Consider the following 18,691-nt stretch of genomic DNA (forward strand, 5'->3'; position numbering starts at 1 on the left):
GGCAGTAGGTATCGTCCAAGCGTAGGATAAGCGTCCCGCTACAATTGGCTGCGTCGGCAACGCTACTAGCCGTACGTACTATACGTTCAAGTTGCCATGCCGAGATAACGGCCAAACAGAACAGTTCTGTCCCCCTCATCCCTCGCCTAGATTCTTCTCGGCTCGGGTTTCCCCAGGTTCTCTTGGGAAGTTGGGGCGGGGGAGGGGGGTTATCAGGTGGGGCATTGATGTTTCCTTTCTACTTATCGCCGAAATCCTATCGTCTGGCACGGAGAGATTGGGGCTCGCCAATCATAGGACTAAGTATAGGGGATTTGATGCCTGTGCTATCTGGGTTATGATCATGGTGGAGGGTATACTGCTTGACCCATCAGCTCGATGCGGATTATCTCGGAGGTCTTGGAGCGTTGTTGTGCTCTTGGCAGGTGGCTCTAGTACAGCTCAAATCGCAGACGATGCGGTATCTCACCCTACGTGGTATCGACGGGTTCAAGTAAACTTGTTTCATTGAAATCGAGGCTACCGCTACATCATGCTATCTAGTGCGCAGCCACCATCTGATCTTTGACATACAGATCGACGTACTTGTCCACATCGTAGTTCTCCAGGGCAGCCTGGTCCAGGCCGACCTTGATAAGCTCGTCGATGCGAGCCTGGTCAAAGTGGGCCTGCAAGTGGCGCTTGTACTTGGCCAAAATCTCCGGCTTGGCCTCTTCACGACGCAGGCGGTGGCCCAGGGGCGCCTCGACCACGACCTCGTCCAAGACGGTCCCGTCGTGCAAGGTGACAGTCAGGGCGTTGGGGATGGTCCGCTTGGACGGGTCATGGTAGTCCGTGGTGAACTGCGGGTCCTCGACACAGCGAATGCGCTTGCGCAGATCCTCCACCAGCGGCGAAGTAGCGGCCTCGGACCCGTCCGCATAGTCGTTGGCCGTCAGGCGGTTGAAGACCAACATGGTCGAAACCATGTACTACCTCAGTCAGCATCCAGTCAGAAGCAACCACTCGATCATCTTACCTGAACACAGTGATCGCGGTCGGCGAAGTTGTCCATCGCCTTGAACTGCTTGTCGATAATGCGCACACAAGCCTCATGCGTGCGGTTAACAATCTCCTTGATGTCCTTGGCGCTCTTGCCCAAAGCCTTGAGCTTCGCGTTCACAATCTCCGCAGCCTCGATCGCGGTCTGCGAGTGAAACTCGGCTAGGAGACTGTCAGACCCCATCCCTCTCCGTCGATGCAGGGCGCAACTTACCGGGATAGGACACCTTAAACAGAACATTCTCCATGACATAGCTGCCGTAAGGACGCTGGAACTGGAATTTCTTGCTCTTGAACAAGACGTCATAGAAACCCCACACAGGGGCAGACAGCACGGTCTTCAAGCCACCCTCACCCTTCTGCACCTTGAGCACCAAGTTCACCGCCCGCTGGCAGGCATCACCCGCCGCCCAGGACTTGCGCGACATGGTGTTGGGCGAATGTCTGTACGTGCGAAGCGACTGGCCGTCTACAAAGGCCTGAGTGATGGCGTCGGCAGTCTTCTGTTCGTTCAAGCCCAGCATCTTGGCAACAACAGCCGTGGTCGCAACCTTGACCAGCACAACGTGATCCAGGCCGACTTTGTTGAAAGAGTTCTCCAGTGCCAGCACACCCTGGATCTCGTGGGCCTTGATCATCGCCTCCAACACATCCTTGACCTTGAGGATCTTGCCATTGGCAAGGTTGCCGCCGGCCCGGTTCGTGCGGGAGATCCAGTCTGCGACCGCCAGGATACCGCCCAGGTTGTCGGAGGGGTGGCCCCATTCCGCAGCCAGCCAGCAATCATTGTAGTCGAGCCAGCGGATGATCGCACCGATGTTGAAGGCACCGTTGACCGGGTCAAGCTGGTAAGGAGTGCCGGGGACGCGGGTCCCGTTGGGCACGATGGTCCCCTCGACCACGGGACCCAGCAACTTGGTACATTCCTTGAACTTCAAAGCTTCCAGACCACATCCCAGAGTATCGAGGAAGACGAGACGGGCGGTGTCATACTACGATGAAGTCATTCAGTCAGTGGTGTGAGTTTGAGCTTGATGGAGAGTGAAATTAGGAGCCCCCGTACCGCCAAATCCGAGTCCACCTTGTAGTTGTGGATATAGTCACTCAACTCCTGAATTTCAGGGTCATAAGGCCGGTCGGTGGGAATCGTCGGGGGAGCTTGCTGTAGAGATGCCATGGTTGAGAACTGGGAGACACGAGGAATCGTCGACGGATGCGTTCTGGCGGTGATATGGGAAACACTGGAGGAGGCAGGTCTGTTGCGGGAGACGATGCGGGAAGAGGAGAGCCAAGTGCGGGGAGGAGACCTGTGGGTCAGCCGTCTCAACGCTGAACAAGAGGCAGACATAATGGGGATGAGGGAGGGAGAAAGAGGAAGGTGAACCAGTGCAGGATATACCCAACGAAGCCAGCAATGAGTGTGTACTTGACAAGGAGGAGGATCGCTGAGATATAAGAGGGAGAGAAGGGGGAATTGCGAAGAAAGGGAGCAAGTTGAGGGTGTCCTTCCTGGGCCTTACGGTTGGAGAGCCCGGAGACAGACAGTACTGTATAAGGACGGAAAGCTTACCGCCGGGGCTTCGGACCGAGGCCGCTTTGTGTATGGGGGGCGGCTATTGCCGGCAACCCTTCACCTCGGCTGGTTGATCCATACTATGTCTACTGTATGCTACAAGTTGAAGACTATACCTTTCTCAATTCTGAATCAATGGAACCATTTTTGGATCGTTCCCTCAATTGCATTCAGCTAGTTGAGTATGGCGATATTCTGTTCTCCTTTTGACCTGTTGACATGGAACACAACTGGGAAAATAGTGCAAACGGTTTCTGTTGAGCATCATGTGATGCCCTTTCCCCCTCACTCTTGGATCCACTTGTCCCCATCTTATCATTTGGCCCCAGCCTCCTCCTCCTCCTCCTCCCCGGAATCCACTTCAGAAGTATCATCTCCATCAGTATCACCTACCACCCTTTGAGACTGCAATCCTCCGCCATTGGAATCAACCTTACCAGGAATTTGTTCGCCTTCCGCATCGCTGCCGCCTAGTCCTTCCTGGAGGTATGCTACACAATTCTGGATGTGGTTGAATGTCCCAATGGCCGCCTCCACACAGGCGTTATGATGCTTCTGTCTCTGCTCCATCGCCTTCCGATATGCCTCATGCCGTTTTTCCGCCTCCCGGGAAGACGCGAGAAAAGTGTCGAAATGAAATTTGGTCCGCATGACGGACTCGTATAGGCCTGACAGGAGTTGTCCATCCTGACTAGTTCGACGACGCTTGCGGTTACGATCCTCGCCATATTCAGCTTCAGGGGAATGAGTAGTGTCAGAGGCACGGTTGCTAGGCGTACGGGCCGGTGTTGGCTGGTCTTCGGGATAACCACGCTTGACTTTCCCCTTTCCTGTGGCAGATGATGGTTCGGTGCTGGGCGTCGTCGTGGTCTGTCTAGTGGATGAACTAGATGAGCGACACTCTCTGACGAAGTCAGTAGGGCTACTCGCCGCTGTAGACTTCTTCGGGGCAGTGGAAATCGTATCAGGATCGGAGCGCTCCTGCTTCACTGGGTTGGTAGTGCCTTTTGAGTTCGGTGTGTTGCTCGCCGTAGCTGCGGCTACTTGGCGATTCACAAGCTTGTCTGACTGCGGAGACTCTGTGCAGGTGAGACGCGGCTTTAAGGACGCGAGTTTCACAATCTCGTAGGTATCCGGTTTCTTGTACTGCAGAACCATATCATTCAAAAACACGGTCCAGATGTCCGTCTCCGGTCTGGGAAGCCGGGTCTTAGGACCAGAGGCCACATCAACCCCCGGGCAGTGGCTTTGGAGTTTGATAACAGAGCCGTTAGACGGGCGAAGGCTGGGGGATGGCAACACTGGCCCAATAATACATCTTCTAAAGTGGAACTGGTTGCTTATTGCATCACGTTGGCGTTGCAGCAGCCAAGTGCAGTACTTACGCCCTTCCTCCCCGCATAGAACGTAATAACCCTTGAAGATGGGATATGCATACAATCCATGTGCTGCAATCACAAACGTAGGGCCACAGGGTACCCTGCTCTGTCGTATCATGCCATTACCGTCAAAGTCAGCGGGATACCTGTCATGACGCTCAGTCGTAGAGAGGTATTTGCAGGCGTTGTAGATCCAAGCGTCTGTCAATTGAACTCCAGCGGGAGGCCATCCGTGCCTTTTCGGGTCCCAGATCCCAGAAACGAGCGGGCCGGAACGGTAGTGTCCCAGCAGATCTCTTCCCTTGGGCTTGCCCTTTTCCTCACCCTTGGGTGACTTGAGTTTGGGGGGTGGAGGGTCCCCGAGCTCCCAGGTATTCTTGGGTGCACGGTAAGCAGCGCAGTGTTCCTGGCAGACCTTACGCAGATCCTCCAGCTGGCTTCTGAAGGCAGGGGTGTCTTCGATGATTGGGTCGGAGACCTCCGCAGCATCCTTGATGTGTGTTATCTTCCGACGAGCGACCCGCGTGGAAGGGGGCATGATGACGGGGGCGACTGAGAATATGTCAAGGAAAACGAACAAGACGTTCTCAACGGTCTGATAGACTTGAAGTAATGATCAATTGAGTAGAAACGTGTTCGAAGAAAGGCGTTGAAATGTGGGTGTTGGGATGTTAGAAGACCAGAGGCAACGGCGAATGTGCATGTGTCGATGACAGAATCTATCACTGACACGGGTCAAAAACACGAGACACAGTCACTGAAACGAGTGCGGGCTGGACGGAGAAATGTGGATCTCAACCGGACGGTTGAAGACGTAGACCTATTGCAGTAAGTCAGTGTTGGGAAGGATGGCCTCGCCTTCCTGCTCGGTCTGTAAGAAACAAGGATAGTCACACACGTTCTCAGTCTGCAGATCGTGCTTAAGTGTAGCGTTCGTCAAGAGAACACATGTCCATCACATATCCATTTGACAAGTAGCTGATCCCTGCAAGTTTTGCTGCTGAGCGTAGGAAAACAAGCTTCGCATGCTGGGGTTCTTGAAGGGTGATCGTCGCACGAAAGCCAATGATCGCGGAGACACAGGAGTTCTTTCTGGGACTTCAGATGCATCTTGCTATTCTGCAAGATCGAGCAGCGATGTGGCTTAGATCCGAGACCCAGTTGCGCTTACGGAGTAATTTCTCTTGTCAATCTTGCTTGTAATAGGCTTGTGGTACGTGACTTCGTACGGATACTACACTTTTACCCAGTTTTGCTAATGGCAAGTAAGATTGCTGAAACCTGAAAATATGATACTAGATAAGCTACCGATATAGAAACGGACACTCTGACAAGCAGTCCATAAAAATCACGGACCTCCTCGATCTTCCGCCACCATTCAGAGACCTGAGAATAAGAACATGATTGGGGACCAGGCGTCGAGCGAACCCCAGCGTCGTGCGACTTGCAATCGACACTCACCCAAGGAAAGACCTTAGCTCGAAACCGATCTAACAGTTCGAGCCCATTTCGAAAGGTATGCATCAAACGAATAACCAAAGCAGGAAACAAAACTAGCAAAAGCACCGCCGGTCCCATGGCAAAGCATCAGCTACGCAGAGATTTTGCTCGACTCCCTCTCGTCGGTCTGTTGAAGTACCCTTATAATCTCTTTGTAAAGCGCCTCCGCCATCTTCGGAGGTACTGCATTCCCAATCTGCTGTCTTACTCTCGGTGGGCAAAAGTGATAAAGAACAGGGAACGTCTGCAAGCAGGCATACTCCCTATTCGTAAGCGTGCGATTTCCATCAGGATGAGTATTCAATTCACCCCCACCGCAGGTAATGGTTCCAATTTGTCCATTGCCATCGAGGGGCGCCTGGCTCGGTCCACGAGCCAACGCTCGCGCAACATCGTGGTGAGATGCGCCAGGCGGGATCCCTGATATAGCCTGATGAATAGTAACGAACCCCGGAAGTCCGGAGCCAGGAAGCCCGTGAGTAGGCTTGGGGAATGGAGGCAGCGCATCTCCTGGTCTTCGAGGTTACCATGTATTAGCACCTCGTCGACGAAAGGTTTCAAGATCACTTACCCAGATGCAATGATAACCAATCTCCGTCTAAGCTGAGGCACCCCGTATTGGACACAGTTCAAGACCCCCCAGCGCACCGCATAACCAATATCGATGAAATCCAGGATCAAACGATTGAAGGTATCTTTGTGACGCTCGAATAAACCACTCGTCTCTTCCATGGTAATGACTCTGGGCTTCGACTTCTGCAGCAAATTCGAACACGAGAAGATGCATGCACTGTTGGCGTCATCATTATTGGACACGATTGTATGCGCTGGCGAGAAGGTTTGGCACGGCGGGGATGCATGAAGGACATCCACCACCGGGGAATCATCGACATGTAGGAAGTTGTAAATGTCGGAATGCCAGACAAGTGCATCAGCATAGTTGCTCCTGTAACTGTCCACGGCATGCCGGGTATTGTCACATGCCCATTCAATTCGTAGACCAGCCTCACGCGCCCCGCATGACATCCCACCAGCACCGCAAAATGCATCACCAAAGGTATATTGACGGCTACTCTTCATCTGTTGGATTTCAGGGTCGTGTCGTGGAGGAGCCGCATCATCAACCAGGTCCACGACTGGGCTACGTTCGAATGCTCCAAAAGGCTTCGTCTGGCCGCGCCAATTCAAACGTAGCATGGCCGGGTCGTAGCGGAATCCTTCGTCTGCCTCTTCGTAGGTCAAGTACTCCACGGATGAGGGATTCTTCTTGCCTCCGTGGTGTTCTTTAATGCGACAGAAAAGGTCCCACGGATGTTTGCGCTTCTTGTCGTCCTGGTCGATGTGGCAGTAGTTTGTGAAGTGTATGCAGACAAACTTCTTGACTCTGTGCACCGCGATATCCACTTTCTCCATCGCAATCCAGACGAGCTCAAATGTCCATTTCGGGATGTAAACCTCTTTGTGGTGCTGGGTTCTCAGGAGGCGTCTTCCCCGAAACCAGATCTCAGCTTCGCGATCTGCTAGGACCTTCTCGACCCTCAAGAAGGTCCCATCAGTGAGCTCCATCGACTGTCCTGCCTTGTACACAATTCCGTTGAGGTACACCTCCGGCAGGCAACGCTTCTCCGGCCTTGCAGGCCGGGATGGCTGCACTGCCACAGCCTGCTGTGCTTCGTTGTATAATCCCTGAAGCCATCTCTCATAGGCCTCGTCTGTCAAGTAGTCCCCGTCATTGATCTCTTTATCCGGGGTGAGATCAATGATTCGGCGTTCTGAGTCATCAGGCTCGATTCCAAGGGTGACGCTGCTTGCATCCGAGTAGCAGCCATCAATAACAATGACCTCCGGCACCGCCGCCTGCAGAGAGGCCTGCGGAGTAGGCATCTTGTCAAACCCGAAATATACAGGATGAAGTCAAGTTTTTTAGAGAGCAAGTTAAGGTCAAGCTTCGAATGAGAAGTGTAGGTTTGGTGAGAGGAAATTGTAGGAACAAGCAGCTGGTAAGAGGAAGTCAAAGAGAGGAAGTTATGAGGTTTAACACGTGGTAAGAGAAGGCAACGGAGTTTATGAGAGTGCAGAGATGGATGCCGGAGAAATCGAACTTCTTGTGTGAATGAGGGTGATGTCTAGCAAAGCCTCTGAGAGCATTTCTCGTAACACAAGTGGCCAGATTGCTAGTAGCCTTCCAACATCAGCAGCCAAAAGACAAAGACAGAGAGAGGCTTGTGTGAGCAAGCATGATTGCTTATGTCGGCGGGTTTGAGCCATTGCTGCAGTGAATTATAGCAAAAGGCTGAACAAACTGGAAGATGGAATGATGCAGGTATTAGTCTTAAATGCATGTATCTCAATCAAACAACCTGTAACTCGATCATCTTTCACAAAAAGGCCTGGATGTGAGACATAGCATAAACAACAACGTGAAGTGTACGTGAAGGTGTATAGATTACCCGAAGTGGTATAAAGTTAACGGAACGGGATGAGAAGCGAAGCACTATCTCTCACCCGCTTATCCCCATTGAGCTTAGACTCCCTGGCACCCTGGGCTGCAGACCAAAGCCGAAGCCGGGAAGGAAGTCCCGATGGCTGACCGCCTTGCTCCGGCATCGGGCAGTATCCTTTTTCTCCGGACTCTCCGGACTCTGGAAGTGGGAAGCAGTTAGGTAAGGTACCGTATTGCCCCTCCCGCCAGCCAGTGGCCCTGGCGGTAAAAATGGTCTTGGGTTGTTGCGTTGGGCCTAGTGGCTCCTTTCGGTTGGTAGTGGGGAACAATGAGTTTTGGGAACAGCGAAGAAGAAGAAAAAAAAAAAAAAAAAAAAAAAATCAAATCTATTAAGATGGGATCCCCATTTTTCTTCCCCTCCTCTCCTCTTTCCCTCCTAAAACTTCTTTAACCATGTTATCCAGCTCACTGTTTCCTCCGTGGACGTGATTTTTGGGCAATCTTGCCACCTCTCTCTCTCCCTTCACTCTCCTTTCTTACATGATTCTTGGAATGTCTTCGTAGACATTTCCGAATTCATCCCACTTTTTGCAACTCGCCAAGTTCCGGTCTCTCCCACCCTACCACCACACTGTGTGTGTTATCCAGGACTATCCTGAATCTTAGTTGCAGATGTGAGTACATGATCTGATTCAACTATTCCCAGAGTGGATATATCCGCGTTCTGCCATCCTCTTCCCTGCTTTATGATGAATTTCGGTTTTTTTTTATAGATGTTAGACTTCCTAAGCATCATTGCGGATAATTTCCGATCTGATTCAAGCTGCATAATCTTTACCCGTCTAAACAGGATTTCATTTGGGAGAATTGACAGCTGACTTGATTCTATTACCCAGAATCCTTCAACCGTCAACATGTGTGGTATCATCGCTCTGATTCAGGCGAACCCGTCGGCTTCCGCTGCCGTCGACCTCCATGAGGCACTCTACCTGCTTCAGCGTGAGTCACTCCGCTTATCAACCCCAGCGACACCAACTCGTTCTCGCCGCTAATACATCTTCGTATGCAGACAGAGGTCAAGATGCAGCGGGTATTGCCACGTGCGCTACCGGGGGCCGTATCTATCAGCTCAAGTCGAACGGTATGGCCGCCAAGGTCTTCAATGACGGCGCCAGGGTGGCAGACCTTCCCGGCTCCATGGGAATTGGACACTTGAGATATCCCACCGCTGGGAGCAGCGCCAATGCGGAGGCTCAGCCCTTCTATGTCAACAGTCCGTATGGAATCTGCATGGCTCACAACGGCAACCTCATCAATGCTCCCGAGCTGAAAAAATATCTGGACATCGAGGCCCACCGTCACATCAACACCGACAGTGACAGTGAATTAATGCTGAACATCTGGGCCGATGAGTTGAGCGAGACCAAGAAGGCCCGCGTCAACGCCGAGGATGTCTTTGCCAGTCTGAGTCGCATGTACGAGAGATGCCAGGGTGGCTTCGCATGCACAGCTTTGCTCGCCGGTACGTCACGTCTCCCAGAACGCATTCCGAACCATGACTAATGTCTTTAGGCTTTGGTATCCTTGGTTTCCGTGACACCTACGGTATCCGTCCCCTTGTTCTGGGTTCCAGGCCCTCCGCAGACTGTGATGGCATGGACTACATGATGGCTTCTGAGTCGGTTGCTCTGCACCAGCTTGGATTCACCAACATCCGTGACATTCAGCCCGGTGAGGCGGTCATCATCCAGAAGGGCGCCGAGCCTGTCTTCCGCCAGGTGGCCCCCAAGAAGGCATATGCTCCCGACATCTTCGAATACGTCTACTTCGCTCGTCCCGACTCTGTCATTGATGGAATCAGCGTGTACCGGAGTCGCCAGCGCATGGGTGACCGTCTTGCCGCCAGAATCCTCGACACTCTCGGACCTGAAGTGGTCAAGGACATCGATGTTGTCATTCCTATCCCCGAGACATCCACCACCTCCGCTGCTGCTGTCGCGCGGTATCTCGATAAGCCGTACTGCCAGGGCTTCGTCAAGAACCGTTACGTTTTCCGTACTTTCATCATGCCTGAACAGAAGACGAGACAGAAGGGCGTCCGCCGCAAACTCAACGCCATGCAAGCCGAATTCAAGGACCGAAATGTCCTTCTGGTTGATGACAGTATTGTGCGTGGTACGACGAGTCGAGAGATCGTCACCATGGCCCGGGAAGCTGGTGCCAAGAAGGTCTACTTTGCCAGCTGCGCGCCCGAGATCACGTAAGTATTTTCTGAAAATCAGAGCTTTGCATCCACACATCTGCTAATGAACTATGGCAGTCACGCTCATATCTACGGTATCGACCTGGCGTCCCCTACTGAGCTGGTTGCGCATGGTCGTGACGCTGAAGCCATTGCCAAGCACATTGGCGCCGATAACGTGATCTACCAGACCCTGGATGATTTGAAGGGCGCCTGTGCCGAGATCGCCAAGGAGAATGGTCTTGCCGAGCCTCATGATTTCGAGGTCGGTGTGTTCTGCGGTAACTACGTTACTCCCGTTTCCGATGGCTACTTTGACCACCTGGAGGAGATCCGCGGCGAGGGCCGCAAGATCAAGGCCCTGGACCGCGCCAAGGAGGCAGTCACGCACGGCTTTGCCACGGAAAGTGACTTCAAGATGGCCGCAAATGGTGTCAAGGTGGATGCCAACGGCAACATCGTTCCTGCGGCAAACCCTGGCGAGTCCGAGGTGCCCAAGGTGGGCATCATGACTGCCTCCAAGCGCTCCCAGGAGGAGCACCCCAAGGTCAAGGACCGCATGGACATTAGCATTCACAACATGGGCGACCATCATTGATTACTACGAGGTTATGGCTTGACTTGATACCAGTCGATGGCATATTTGAGTTGAATGGAGTCTTGGAGTTATTGTAGATGGGTGAATGCAAGAACTGGGAGGAGGCTATCTGCTTGGTTTACATTGGGTGCATGACAAGAAGGAGAGGAGTTGGAACACCCTTTGCCATTGTTGTCACATATGTACCTTTACATTTCCCGATCATGCACCAAAAGACACGTTCTTCTGAGATGACGTACTGTTAAAGGGGCTGAACGGAAGGAGGGTCCGCCACATCATGTGACCCGGGGATTTGTTCCCCCATTACCTCAACTCAACTACAATTATTTGACTCATCTGATGACGATGGTCCATTCCATTGATGATCTGATTTTGTACATATCGATAGATTTTGCCTAATGCATCTTCTTCCGTGTCGGAAGACTGTACGCTCGCTGATTTTCTCCGAAAGACTTCTTCCTTCCACTTAGACTTCATATCACTTGTTCGGAGGAGCACTGACTGCACTTCATCCACTTTCTTCCAATAATGGTGCGCATAACTCGTTCATCTGCTCGCCAGGCAGCATTAGCTGCATCTCAAGCGCAGTCCAGCAATGCTATCTCATCTTCAGTAACGAGTGTCCGCCATTCGCAACGCAACACCTCCCTCCCCGCGAAGACTGAGGATACTATTAGTAGTATTCCCCCGGAGCCTGCCGCCAAACGGCGTAAGAGGAACACCACTACCACCACCCCGAAGATCAACGACAACCTCGACGACCTCCCACACAACCTCGGCGCACCACTCCCTGCTATATCTTCAACCAGCCCCCCGCGCATCAAGTCCGAAACGCCCTTATCCTCGCCCATCAAACCAGACGCCCTCGCCCAGGACCTCCAAACCACTGTCACCAAAGCCACCACGACCCCACCATCATCACCACCCACCCCAACCAAACCCCCCAGCATATCCAAATCCAAAGCAAATCACTACGGCCTTACCCCCGGCCAAACGCCTTTCCCCGACTGGCCGCACCCCACCCCCGAAGAATGTGAGGAAGTCAACCGCCTCCTCTCCACCATCCACGGCCAGATCACCGCGCCGACCACGATCCCGGAGCCCTCGCTGACGGTCACGGGCTGCGGCGAGGTGCCGTCCGTGCTGGACGCACTGATCCGGACCTTGCTGAGCGGGGCCACGACGGGCCGCAACTCGGCCATGGCGTTCGACGGCCTGGTGCGGCGGTTTGGGATCCTGCGGGAGGGGATTGGGAAGGGCAGTGTGGATTGGGATGCGGTGCGGCGGGCGCCGGTGCAGGAGGTGTTTGAGGCGATCAAGCGCGGCGGGCTGGCCGATGTGAAGAGTAAGAAGATTAAGATGATTTTGGATATGGTTTACAAGGAGAATATGGAGAGGAGGGATTTGTTGGTTAACACCAAATCAAAGGGGGCGGCGGCGGAAGGGGAGGCGGGGGGAAGTGGCTCGGATGGATTGGGAGAATCGGAAGGCCACAAGCAGTACGAGATTGCGTGCGCAGACCAGAACTTCCTGAATCTGAATCATCTGCATGCGCTGAGCACGGAGCAGGCCATGACGGAGCTGGTCAAGTATCCTGGCATTGGGCCCAAGACCGCCGGCTGCGTGCTGTTGTTCTGTCTGCAGCGGCCGTGCTTCGCGGTCGATACACATATTTTTCGCATCTGCAAGTGGCTGGGCTGGGTGCCGCCGACTAAAGTGACGGAGGTCACGGCGTTTGGCCATCTCGAGGTCCGCATCCCGGATCATTTGAAGTATTCCTTGCATACATTGCTCATTCGGCATGGGAAGTCTTGTCCAAGGTGCAGGGCGATCACGGGGCAGTCTTCGGCGCGGTGGGAAGAGGGGTGTGTGATCGATCATCTGGTGAAGAGGACGGGGAAGAGAAAAGGGGGTTTATAAAGGGCTGGTAGGCGATAACGTCGTTGAGATTTTGGTGTTTAGCAAGTATACGGAGTAGTATGATGCCATGGTATAGATTTATACATCAGGGGTCGCTTGACTTTGCTGGTTGCTAGAGTCGACTGTCTCCTTCTCTTGCTACTAATACGCAGAACAATGCATCTTGCTCATTCGTTCTTCTGTCCCCCCCTTTACTACCAAACATCTTGTATCGCACTGAACTGCTTAGTTTACAGTGATATACCACCATGATTAATCCCCATTGCTTGAACCCGTAAAGAGCAGTTGAACCCACCGGATGTGGTCCGTGCACCGCGTATCGGAGGTTGCGATAAACAATCGAACCACTCTTTCTTTCCTCCCGCTCCTTCTCCCCCTCCTGGACTTGTCCCCGACAGCGCCTGGCAATTTAATCCTCCCAATCTTCACGCCAAACATGGACTCGCTGGCCCAACTTATCCCGCCGGCTTTCCAGCCCGTTATCCCCCACCTCCAGTCTCAAGGTCCACTGCTGGGGGTTGCCTTGCTTTCGCTCGGGGCGGTGTATCTGGGTTACGTCTACGTCCTGAGCCAGAGGGAGGCTGCTGTCACATTCAATGTTCCCATTCCGGCGGAGGTTAGGGCCAATTGGGAGGGGAAGACGTGGGATCAGCTTGAGGGAAACGAGAGGAAGGTGATCGAGGGGCAGGTTCGAGGGGTAAGTTGATGGTGCTGTGCTCCCTAAAGCGAGAACCTTGAGAACTGATTCACAATTCGTCGCGTAGCAATGGAACGACAAGCTGATTATGAGCTACTGTCCGGCGGATGGAAGAGTCCTCGGCTCCGGAATCAAGCCTGCCACCCCGGAAGATGTCGACCAGGCTATCAAGGTTGCGGCAAAAGCGCAGGAAGAATGGGCCAAGACCACCTTTGCTGAGAGGAGGAAGGTTCTGCGGACTCTGCTGAAGTACGGCCCTGACCCAATGTCTCTATTAGGGTCAGTCACTAACGGATGTTGCTCGAAATAGATACGTCCTCGACCACCAAGACGACCTCGTGACCGCCTGCTGCCTGGATTCTGGAAAGACCAAAGTGGACGCCGCCTTCGGAGAAATCCTGGTCACCACGGAGAAGCTCAAATGGACCCTTGACCACGGTGAAAAAGCCCTGACGCCGGAGTCGCGCCCAACAAACTTCCTGATGATGTACAAGAAGAACACGGTGATCTACGAGCCGCTGGGGGTGGTCTCGGCTTGTGTGTCCTGGAACTACCCCTTCCACAACTTCATCTCGCCCGTGATCAGCGCCCTTTTCGCAGGAAACGGTATCGTGGTCAAGCCCTCCGAGCAGACGGCCTGGTGCACGACCTACTTCCTGGAGGTCATTCGCGGCGCTCTGGCCAGCTGCGGGCACCCCCGCGACCTGGTTCAAAGCGTCGTCTGCCTACCTCATGTCGGCGACTACCTCACCTCGCACCCAGGCATCTCCCAGCTCACCTTCATTGGCTCCCGCCCCGTAGCACACAAGGTCTGTGCCTCCGCCGCCAAAGCCCTGACTCCCGTCACTGTCGAGCTGGGCGGGAAGGACCCCTCACTGATCCTGGACGACGCGCGCACTGTCCAAGAACTGCCCGCCATCGCCTCGATTCTCATGCGGGGTGTCTTCCAGTCTGCAGGCCAGAACTGCATCGGCATCGAACGTGTTATCGCCCTCCCTGGCGCCTACGACCGACTTCTGGACATCGTCTCCGCGCGCATCGCCAAGCTTCACCTGGGCTCCGTCCTGCTGTCCAAACAGGGCGCACCTGACGTGGGCGCTCTGATCTCCCCAGCTTCGTTCGACCGCTTGGAATCCCTGATCAACGATGCCGTTCAGCAGGGCGCGCGCCTGATTTGCGGGGGGAAACGATTCCCCCATCCCGCTCACCCGCTCGGCCACTATTTCGCGCCCACTTTGCTCGCAGACGTCACACCGGAGATGCGCATCGCGCAGGAGGAGCTCTTTGCGCCGGTTTTTGTACTCATGCGTGCCACCTCCGTGCCCCATGCTATCGAGATCGCCAACTCGACCGAGTACGGGCTTGGGGCCAGCGTCTTCGGCTACAACCAGCAGGACATTGCCCGGTGCATCAAGGCGATCCGGTCGGGCATGGTCTCGGTCAACGACTTTGGGACCTTCTACGCGGTGCAGTTGCCATTTGGTGGCGTCAAGGGGTCAGGATATGGACGGTTCGCGGGCGAGGAGGGCCTCCGCGGCGTGAGCAACATCAAGGCGGTGTGCGTGGATCGGTTCCCGAAGGTGATGGCGACAAGAATCCCGCCACGGGTGGACTATCCGATTAACAAGGGCGAGGGCGTGCGGGAGAATGGCACGGGAGCGTGGGAGGTGTGTAAGGGGGTGGTGGAGACGGGGTATCAGCTTACGTTAGCGGGCAGGGTGAGGGGGATTCTGCGCTTGTTGGGGAATATGTAGTTGTAACTACTGGTGGTATGTGTATAATTGAGGAGTAGGGACTGTATTATAGGGTATCATACTGAGTACATTAATCAAAGAACAGAGAACTCATTTGTATATTGACTTTGGTCCTTGCTTCGGCCAAGAAGAGTGACATAGCTGTCTACAACAGCACTATCCACCATCCATCACCTCCCTTCCCAACGAACTGCAGGATCATCCTCCGAACCTCTGCAGGGACATCAGCCAAGCGACAAGTCTTGAGAATAAGGCTGAGTGGCAGGCCTCGATTGGATGCGTTGACATCATTGGAATTATTTGGTGTGCGCAGATCGGCATTTCCGCCCGCCTCCAACCACCACCAACATCATCATCTCGGACCACACTTACCGCGAACAAAATCCTACGGGGTACTAATGCGAAAGGGAAATAAATTAATTTCCTGGGTGCTGTATGTACTGTACCCCTGACAGGCCCAGACAGACCCTGAATTAGACCCTGCAATTTGAAGCGGGTATACTCTCGTGGGTGTGTACGCCGTACTATTGTCATACTCACTTTACGGTGTACCCACCACTGAGGTTGACTTTTCTACCCCAGACAGGGAGTGGAGATGTCCCTGTGTGCTCCCTTCGTACCCAAAAGTCAGGTATCCATGATGTAGTCACGGTGTACTCCGGCGTATGTCATTGGCTTGAAGGGATGAAGTACCTAGCATTTTTGTAGGGGGACAGGCAGACTGAATTAGAATGCGATCCGTGCTTCGATTGCGTGTGGACTGGCAGATGACGTCATTTTGTCTGAGTAAGTTAGTAGCTTAGTTAACTCTCAGTAAGTAGTAAGAAAAGTAAAACTATGGAGTTGTACAGGATGCATGATGTGGGTTCTCGAACCTGCCAGCCTTATCAGTGGCGCGACCCTCAATTCACTGCTTCGTACTGTATACTTTGTAGACATACTTAGGAGGGTAGATACAGTACAGTAACTGGTACTCTCGTCAGCGATCCGCACAACCCTTTCCCATTTCCGCATACGGCGCAATCAACCAAGGCATGAAAAAGAGGAACCATATGTCGTTATGACGGCATCTGTCCCGTGTTGCATTTTGTCTGTCTCTGCTGATCTTGGGGCATTTTCTTCTATTCTTTGCAACACACAACATTCACACACACACACACTCAGACATCATACATCATTCCAGAGGCCACGAGAAGACATACCCAAAGACTAAAAACCTCTTGTTCGAGATATTTATACTCTCTATATCTCCTCACCTCCCCAGTCTTCGAATAGCATACAATGCGTCCTTTTACTGATACCACTGTCCACACTACTGCTTCTTCGAGTTATTCATCCCAGGGGACTAAGACTGCTAAATAAGCCTTCCTCTATTACCATTTGATACCATCTGATACCCTACAACTGCAACTACAACTTCCCAAACCCACAACCGATCCATTAACAACCAACACACACATACATACATACATAACCACATCTCAAAATGGGTGCTGTCGTCTCTTGTGTACGTCCCATCCCACCCCAGGTTCCTCTCTGATAGAGATACTAATGAAACACACAGATCACAAGCGTCTTCCACGCCATCGGCGCCTGTCTCATGGGCATCGTCAACACCATCGGCTCCGTCTGCAAGGCGATCATCGACGGCATCGTCACCCTCTTCGATGTGATCATCTCGTGCTTGACCTGCGGGTACTGTGGGAACCGTCGCCGGACGCGGGGCCGGAGGTCGAGGGTTTAAAAGTCGGAGTTTGATGTGATTTGATTTTGATTTGATCTGCTTGCAAGATACCGTTTGGTGGATACTTCTATTTCACTATCGACATTTCGACTGATGGGCTGACTGTCTCGTCTATCGACTGATGGGTGGTCACCCCTATACCTCATCTACGACTTACGACTTATGGTTTGCGCTGGGAGTTTTCTGTCTGCCTGTTTTGACTGCGCGTTGTTTGATATCCTCGGATTGATTCTGTTGACGAATTTAAATATGACTCTTCTTATTCACTTGTTCTTGGAACCTATATACACACCGTCGGAACTAAGTAGACAAAGTAGAATGTATGTATCCGTACCTTGTAATGATAAGTCCATCAACCACACACACACACACACACACACACACACACACACACACACACACACCCCCCCCCACACACGAACACACATCAACCCTCCTCCTCCCCCACAAACCCCATCTGAAGAAGTAACTCCCTGGCCTTTCCCTTCTCCTCCTCCCCCCACAAATCCCCCCACCTCTCCCTAACCAACACCCTCACGAACCCATCCTCCCCCACCCCCGTCGGGTCTGCATACTTCACCGCCGCGCACAGATGGTTGCCCGAGACCGGCCACGGCACGGGAAACCCATACCACGGCACCCGTACCTGCATCTGCAACAGGGTACAGAACGCCCCAAACTCCCGGTCCCGAATCGTCTGCCGCAGCGCGCGCCGCGAGCGGTCGTGCGCCGGGGTCTCGTCGATGTAGGCGTCTGCGCTGCACAACAACTGCAGAAATTCGAGTTTCGATGGGGTGAACGGCGGGTGGAGGAGTTTGTCGGGGATGCGCGCGTGGAGGGGCCCGGTTCCGCTCGGGGTGACGCAGCTGGGGAGGCGGTAGGTGGTGGGGTGCGCGGAGGAGGTGGGGGAGAAGGGGTGGGTGGAGGTGTAGATGTCGTTGGGGGAGCGGATTTGGAGGGCGCCGTTTTGGGGGTAGAGGGCGAGTTTGTGGGGGTGTGTTTTAGTGGTGGTGGAGGTTGCGGGGTGGGCGAGGAGGATGAGGTCGCCTTTTCCTGGGTTGGTGGCGATGGTCTGGCCAGTGGTGATGCTCGAGAGTAGGCTGCTGCTGCTGCTGTCCTCCTCATTCAAGAGCGAGTGCAGGGTGGCTTCGTCCTCCGGTCTGTAGTACACAAAATCCACTCCCGGCCGGCATTTCTGGCGCAGCGTGTGCAATAGGTACTCGCGCTGGCATCGTCGCATCAGCGGGAGCGTACACCATCGGCACGCGAGCAGAGTCGTCTGCAGGTCGCGACGCTGGACGGGCGAGAGACCCAATTTCAAGTCCAGTGGGTAGGGGAGGAACTCTTTCGTGAAAAAGTCCCTGTCGACCCCCGCGTTGGTGCTGCTGAAGGCCAGCCGGATGAGCCAGATGTATATCGTGGCTGAGGAGAGCGCTTCTCCAAGCCGGGGAGAGGCGCGCGGGAGGTTGATCTCCAGGCTGTGTAGGAAGATCGTCTGGATGATCTCGACCGGAAGAGATTCAAGGCGTGATACGACTGTTGCCTGGTTGGAGGGAGGTATTGAGTTCATTGTGCTCTGCTATCGATAGAGCGATAGACGTCACTGTATACTACTCGGCAGCAGGTGTGGGTGGTGTCTCTCAGTGTAGGTATACGGACAGATAAGTAGTAGTGTTCAAATCGGTATGGCCAGTTTATACATATTTCATCAAGCGTATACTCACAAAAGCAAAGCAGTGTAGGACACATAAATATGATGGATCATGTGGCATATTAAAGCTGTGGAGTTGACAACTTGAT

General features: G+C 53.5%; 7 protein-coding genes across 7 annotated transcripts; 3 read left to right on the forward strand and 4 right to left on the reverse strand.

Annotated features, from left to right (window-relative positions):
• Positions 1–280: 280 nt before the first annotated feature.
• On the reverse strand, positions 281–2,551 carry BP01DRAFT_353982 (putative 2-methylcitrate dehydratase). The gene is made up of 4 exons (XM_025574319.1): positions 2,105–2,551; positions 1,256–2,033; positions 1,019–1,203; positions 281–971 (listed from the first exon to the last, which is right to left on the reverse strand). The coding sequence occupies exons 1-4, from the start codon at positions 2,387–2,389 to the stop codon at positions 540–542; spliced, it is 1,680 nt and encodes a 559-aa protein (XP_025434120.1). The 5' UTR covers positions 2,390–2,551; the 3' UTR covers positions 281–539.
• Positions 2,552–2,929: 378 nt separating this feature from the next.
• BP01DRAFT_380054 (uncharacterized protein) lies at positions 2,930–4,531 on the reverse strand (the record flags this gene model as incomplete). The annotated part of the gene is made up of 1 exon (XM_025577201.1): positions 2,930–4,531. The coding sequence occupies one exon, from the start codon at positions 4,529–4,531 to the stop codon at positions 2,930–2,932; it is 1,602 nt and encodes a 533-aa protein (XP_025434121.1).
• Positions 4,532–5,379: 848 nt separating this feature from the next.
• Positions 5,380–7,377, reverse strand: BP01DRAFT_407677 (DNA cytosine methyltransferase; the record flags this gene model as incomplete). The annotated part of the gene is made up of 2 exons (XM_025578803.1): positions 5,380–6,008; positions 6,065–7,377. The coding sequence occupies 2 exons, from the start codon at positions 7,375–7,377 to the stop codon at positions 5,585–5,587; spliced, it is 1,737 nt and encodes a 578-aa protein (XP_025434122.1). The 3' UTR covers positions 5,380–5,584.
• A 984-nt stretch (positions 7,378–8,361) lies between these two features.
• BP01DRAFT_413874 (amidophosphoribosyltransferase) lies at positions 8,362–12,696 on the forward strand (the record flags this gene model as incomplete). The annotated part of the gene is made up of 7 exons (XM_025579022.1): positions 8,362–8,610; positions 8,833–8,935; positions 9,006–9,458; positions 9,509–10,196; positions 10,257–10,725; positions 10,854–10,857; positions 11,342–12,696. Exons 2-7 carry the CDS (start codon positions 8,851–8,853, stop codon positions 12,694–12,696), a joined length of 3,054 nt encoding a protein of 1,017 aa, XP_025434123.1. The 5' UTR covers positions 8,362–8,610; positions 8,833–8,850.
• A 389-nt stretch (positions 12,697–13,085) lies between these two features.
• Positions 13,086–15,234, forward strand: BP01DRAFT_353984 (aldehyde dehydrogenase family protein). Its single transcript, XM_025574320.1, has 3 exons — positions 13,086–13,393; positions 13,461–13,642; positions 13,704–15,234. The coding sequence occupies exons 1-3, from the start codon at positions 13,133–13,135 to the stop codon at positions 15,145–15,147; spliced, it is 1,887 nt and encodes a 628-aa protein (XP_025434124.1). The 5' UTR covers positions 13,086–13,132; the 3' UTR covers positions 15,148–15,234.
• Positions 15,235–16,633: 1,399 nt separating this feature from the next.
• Positions 16,634–16,891, forward strand: BP01DRAFT_380059 (uncharacterized protein; the record flags this gene model as incomplete). Its single annotated transcript, XM_025577202.1, has 2 exons — positions 16,634–16,654; positions 16,712–16,891. 2 exons carry the CDS (start codon positions 16,634–16,636, stop codon positions 16,889–16,891), a joined length of 201 nt encoding a protein of 66 aa, XP_025434125.1.
• Positions 16,892–17,318: 427 nt separating this feature from the next.
• Positions 17,319–18,634, reverse strand: BP01DRAFT_389433 (uncharacterized protein; the record flags this gene model as incomplete). Its single annotated transcript, XM_025577921.1, has 1 exon — positions 17,319–18,634. Exon 1 carries the CDS (start codon positions 18,459–18,461, stop codon positions 17,319–17,321), a length of 1,143 nt encoding a protein of 380 aa, XP_025434126.1. The 5' UTR covers positions 18,462–18,634.
• Positions 18,635–18,691: the final 57 nt, after the last annotated feature.

This window comes from Aspergillus saccharolyticus (assembly GCF_003184585.1).
Source record: "Aspergillus saccharolyticus JOP 1030-1 unplaced genomic scaffold BP01scaffold_5, whole genome shotgun sequence".
NCBI lineage: Eukaryota > Fungi > Ascomycota > Eurotiomycetes > Eurotiales > Aspergillaceae > Aspergillus > Aspergillus saccharolyticus.

Coding starts and splice junctions, on each gene's coding strand:
- BP01DRAFT_353984 (XM_025574320.1), top strand. CDS start 13,133: ATGGACTCGCTGGCCCAACTTATCCCGCCGGCTTTCCAGCCCGTTATC. Junction 13,394..13,460: donor TCGAGGGGCAGGTTCGAGGG/GTAAGTTGATGG, acceptor TTCGTCGCGTAG/CAATGGAACGACAAGCTGAT. Junction 13,643..13,703: donor GTTCTGCGGACTCTGCTGAA/GTACGGCCCTGA, acceptor TGCTCGAAATAG/ATACGTCCTCGACCACCAAG.
- BP01DRAFT_353982 (XM_025574319.1), bottom strand. CDS start 2,389: ATGTCTGCCTCTTGTTCAGCGTTGAGACGGCTGACCCACAGGTCTCCT. Junction 2,034..2,104: donor AGGTGGACTCGGATTTGGCG/GTACGGGGGCTC, acceptor ACTTCATCGTAG/TATGACACCGCCCGTCTCGT. Junction 972..1,018: donor ACCGCGATCACTGTGTTCAG/GTAAGATGATCG, acceptor TGACTGAGGTAG/TACATGGTTTCGACCATGTT.